The sequence below is a fragment of the Penaeus vannamei genome, chromosome 28 (genome assembly GCF_042767895.1).
Source record: "Penaeus vannamei isolate JL-2024 chromosome 28, ASM4276789v1, whole genome shotgun sequence".
NCBI classification, from domain to species: Eukaryota; Metazoa; Arthropoda; class Malacostraca; order Decapoda; family Penaeidae; genus Penaeus; species Penaeus vannamei.
In genome coordinates, this window is record NC_091576.1 from 16,203,505 (window position 1) to 16,208,504 (window position 5,000).

General features: G+C 27.5%; 1 protein-coding gene across 1 annotated transcript in view; it reads left to right on the top strand.

The window, feature by feature from the left end:
- Nucleotides 1-3,002: 3,002 nt before the first annotated feature.
- Nucleotides 3,003-5,000, top strand: part of sp3 (phosphatidylinositide phosphatase spermathreecae) — a gene marked incomplete in the record, with an annotated part of 60,388 nt that continues 58,390 nt past the window's right edge. Inside the window, 1 exon segment of the mRNA XM_070141332.1 lies at nt 3,003-3,307. Coding sequence (XP_069997433.1) covers nt 3,115-3,307 — 193 coding nt within the window.

Here is a 5,000-nt window from a genome sequence, read left to right on the forward strand (position 1 = left end):
AGTGATAATGATAATGATAATGATAGAAATCAGTGATGATGATAGGAATAATTGATTGTGATTGCGATAGTAATGATGGTAATAGTAATTATAATACTTATAATAATATATATGGAGCTGATAATGATGAAAATGAAAATTAATTACTGGCAGCAATGATAATGATGCTTCTGTAACAAAAATAATCATCGTAATAATAAGCATGAAAATATCAATTTTGATTATCAAAATGATAATGCTGACAATGATAAGGGATCTATTATAAGATTGATCAGTAATGGAATTAGTGCTGTACCAGTAAAAATAATGATAATGATAATGTTGATGATAATGTTGAAGACGATGATGATGATGAAGTTGAAGATGATGATGTGATGATGATAATTATGATGATGATGATGACAATAGCAGTAATAATGATTATGATGATAGTGATAATAACAATAGTAATACTAATGATAATAATAATAATAATGATGATAATAAGGATAGCAATGATAACAGTAACAATAATAATGATGATAATGAAAACAATAAAGTAATAATATCAATAATGAAGAAAGTAATGATCATAATGATATGATAATGATAGTATGATAGTAGTAATGATGATAATAATAATAATAACAATAATAATAATAATAATAATAATAATAATAATAATAATAATAATAATAATAATAATAATAATAATAATAATAATGATAATAATAATAATGATAATAATAACAATAATAATAATAATAATAATAATAATAACAACAATAATGATAATGATAGTAATAATAACAACAATAATAATGAAAATAATAGGTGATAATGATAATTATAAGAATAAGAATGAAAATTACTATAATGATACTGGTGATGATAGTAGTAGTAATGATAACACTGATAGTAGTAATAAAAATGATGATGATAATATAAATAATGATAATAACAATAATGATCATGATAATGGCAATGATGTTGATAACGATAATAACAATGACAATAACGATAATGATAGTGATAATCAGGGCGATAATGATGAGGATAATAATAATCATTATGACAATTATGATATTATGAAGATGATATAATAATGACAATAACTATAATAGTAATGATAATAGTTTTGATAATACTGGTAATGATAAAAGTTATGATAACGATAATAATAGTGATGATAATAGTTATAAAAAGACAATAACAAATAATAATGATAATGATTATGATAATAAAAGTTATAATACTAATAATGATAATGATAATAATAGTAATGATAATGATAAGGATGATAGTAATAGTATATATACTAATGGTAATAATGATAATAATGTTAATGATAATAATGATGATAATGATAATAACAATAATTACAGTAACAATAATAATGATAATGATGATAATGATAATGATGATAACAATAATAATGGTGATGATTATAATGATAGTAATGATAATTATAATGATGATAATAAAAATAGCAGTAATGATAATAACAATAAGAATAATCCTAATAACAGTAATATCAATATTGATAATTATAATAACAATAATGATCATAAAATTAATAGCAACAATAATATATTGAAATGATAATAATAATCATAGTAACAATGATGATAAGATTGATAATAGTTACAAAAACGACAAGAATAATGTTAATGTTAATGATAATAATAATGCTAATAACAATAATAATGATGATGGCAATAATGATCAAATTATTATGATAATGATAATGATAATAACAATAATGATCATAATGATGATAATGGTGATGATAATGGTGATGATAATAATAATGATATTGATAAAAGCAATGATACTGATATTAATGATGATAATTATAATAACAAAATGATATTGACAATGATAATAAGAATTGTGATAACAAAGATGTTAGTAACGATAATGATAATAGTGATAATGTTAATAATAATAATGATGATAGTATTAAAGATTACGATAATAAAGATGATGGTAGTTATGATTAATACAACAATAGTAATAGTAATGATAATGATAATAACACTGATAATGATAATGATAATAATAATGACAGCGATGATAGTAATAATGATAGTGATAATACTAATAATGATTATGATAACAATGCTTGTAATGATAATAATAACAATAATGATGATGATGATAATAACAATAACAATAATAATGATGATGATTATAATGACAATAGTAATATTGATAATAACAACAAAAATAGTATTGATAATGATAATAATAATGATAGTAAAAGTAATAACAATATTGATGATGATAATAATAACAGTAGTAATGATACTAATGCTATTTATAATGACAGCAATAATAACAATAATGATACTAACAATGCAATGATTAGTAATGATAACAGAAACAACAGCAGGAATAATGACGTTGAAGATGATGATGTGATGACAGTATTAAGAATATGGTTGACAGCAGGTACTGATAATTTTGATAATATCAAAAGTGATTCTTTCCTCTATTACAATGTCTTTGTAGTCTTTTTGGACTTTTATCATTCATATCCATAATAGGCTAACGGAACAAAAATATGCATATTATATTTCGTGACGAAATAATTATTTGATAAAAAATGTAAACTTTCGGATTCCTTGATCTTTAAGACTACAGTATTAGACAGTTTATGTTAACAGTTTGCATACAAAAAATACTTCTACAAGTCTAAAAATATAGTGCTATAGAGTTTTCAACCAAACTTTCGCGTAAACTCAATAAGAGTATGTTTTTAAACTTGGCGGTCTTTTAGGCGTATTGTAGAAAGTGTCCGTTTCCATGTATGATTGAAACGTGGATTGATACTGAAAGTTTCTCTTCTTTATATGCTCAATTTGCAATAATATGATTAAGCAGACAAAATAATATATCGTTTATATAACCAAACTTATAAAAAGTCTATAAATCAAAGCAGTTAAATGTACCAGAACATAGAGTAAATCCCTGCCAGACCATGATTACCATGAAGGCAAGAATAAACAGACATAAATCAATCTCAAGAGAATCAAAGAGAGCCATTTTGCACTCAGCAACCTCCCCCAAGAGCTCAGAAAAGGTCAAAAGCCTCTCGCAAAAGGTCAGAGTTCCTCCCTAACTGCGTCCTCCATGAGAGGGGAGTGGACAGAATGGCCGTGGAGGATCGATGTGTCAAATAACCACCCATGTGCCGCAATTGTCCGGTTGCACGTGTTGCAGAGAGCAATGGAGGTGTTGCAAACTGACAAATACTACATCTTCAACAGGGGTCAAGATTCCCTCTGGTGTGACAGGAGGACGGGCCAATTCCAAGCCAAAACATGTGAGTGAAAAGGTTTTGTTTACATGTCATTGTCCATCAGCTGATCCCATCTTGGAAGGAGGTGCCTCGACCTTTTCTCTTTCTCCCTTTTCTCGCCTTGCTGAATTTTTTATATGCATCTCTTATTCTTAGAACGAAGCCTTATATAATATATTTTCATCTTTTCTCCGTACACTAAAAGATAGGGATATGTTATTTATCAGTAATGTCACTTATTCTTTTAAATCATCACTCTTTCGGTATGAACTTTTTAAAGGCGAGGATTTGCTGTATTTAGTGACTTGTGGATTCGATTATAACAGACATTTTTTAGTATTAGGTTCAGTCATAATAGATATATGATAATTGCATTTCTCTTTATAGTCTCTTGGAAGTAAAGGATGTTGAGAGACAGAAGTTAACACTCAGAGGTTTTAGATATCACTTGCATTTCTTAGATTTACAATTAGCTGGCAAACAATCAGCAGCTTTAGAACTTGAATGAGTTGTGAACAGTATTTGAGTATCATTAAGTAGTCTGTTTAGCGTGTAATATTAGCCACCCACCATTGAATCAACATAAATTCTCCTCTGTGCTCTTCAGTTCACAGATCTTTCTCTTTGCATTATCGCGAGTCTAATAGATACTTGCAAGATACCCTCTCGTTTGTCACAGGCCTTCGTATCTTTGGCTCTGTATGTAAAAAAGGTAAACCTCCAGGAGGTTTGTGGACTTTTTTTCTCTCAGAGAGGCAACTTTTGAATTTCAATTAAAGCACAACCTGTGAGTTCCCAACAATTTTATTAACTTCACCCACATGTATGAACAGTTGTCAATAATACTATTATACTTTCCTTGGTATATGTAGTGCGGACGCCTTAATTAGTATTGCCTTTTATTTATTAATTGTTTATTTATATATTTTTTTGTGGGGGTATAATCTTTATGGTATGGAAACATTAGTCACAGAAACTTGGATTGCTGAATAAATTTTGTGATGTAGATTTGGGGAACTTAGTCTCTGGCAAGTGCGTATGTAATGTAAAGAATTACCATTTTTTTCTTTTTTGGGGGGAGAGGGAAAGGGGAGGGAATATGAAGCAAATGATATACAATTGATATCTGCTGAGTGTATAACAAAGCCATAAAAGGTCAACAAATATCTTTTTCATATAATCTGGCAGGATATAGATTGAAATATTTCTGCATGATGATAAACCTTTTGGAAGCTGTGGAAGCTTTGTTGGTATGTGGAAAGGTATGAATGAGAACGAATATCTTCACAATGCAAGGGATGTATTTCGATTTTATCTTCATCAGAAATACATACATGTATTTCTGACGAAGATATAATCAGAACCGGTGAAATACATCTCTTGTATTGTGTGAAGATATTCGTTCTCATTCATACGTTTCCACATTTGTCAACATGAATATGGTTCATTAACTTTGTCAGTATGAATACCATATTGTAATTCATGAAGCAAATGTACAGATTTTTGTAATATAGCCATTGTTGAACTGCTTTAAACAATAAAATCTCAAGGTATTCCAAATGATAAAAAAAAAACATTCAAGTTATTTCATGATGCCTTAGTTAATATGTAGTATGAAAACATTTCATTGTATTTCATGATGTCCTGTATAGGCTTAGAAAAAGTTTGAAACTATTTTTAAGTATGGTTGTATTGGCCTTTTGATTTTACAAGTAGT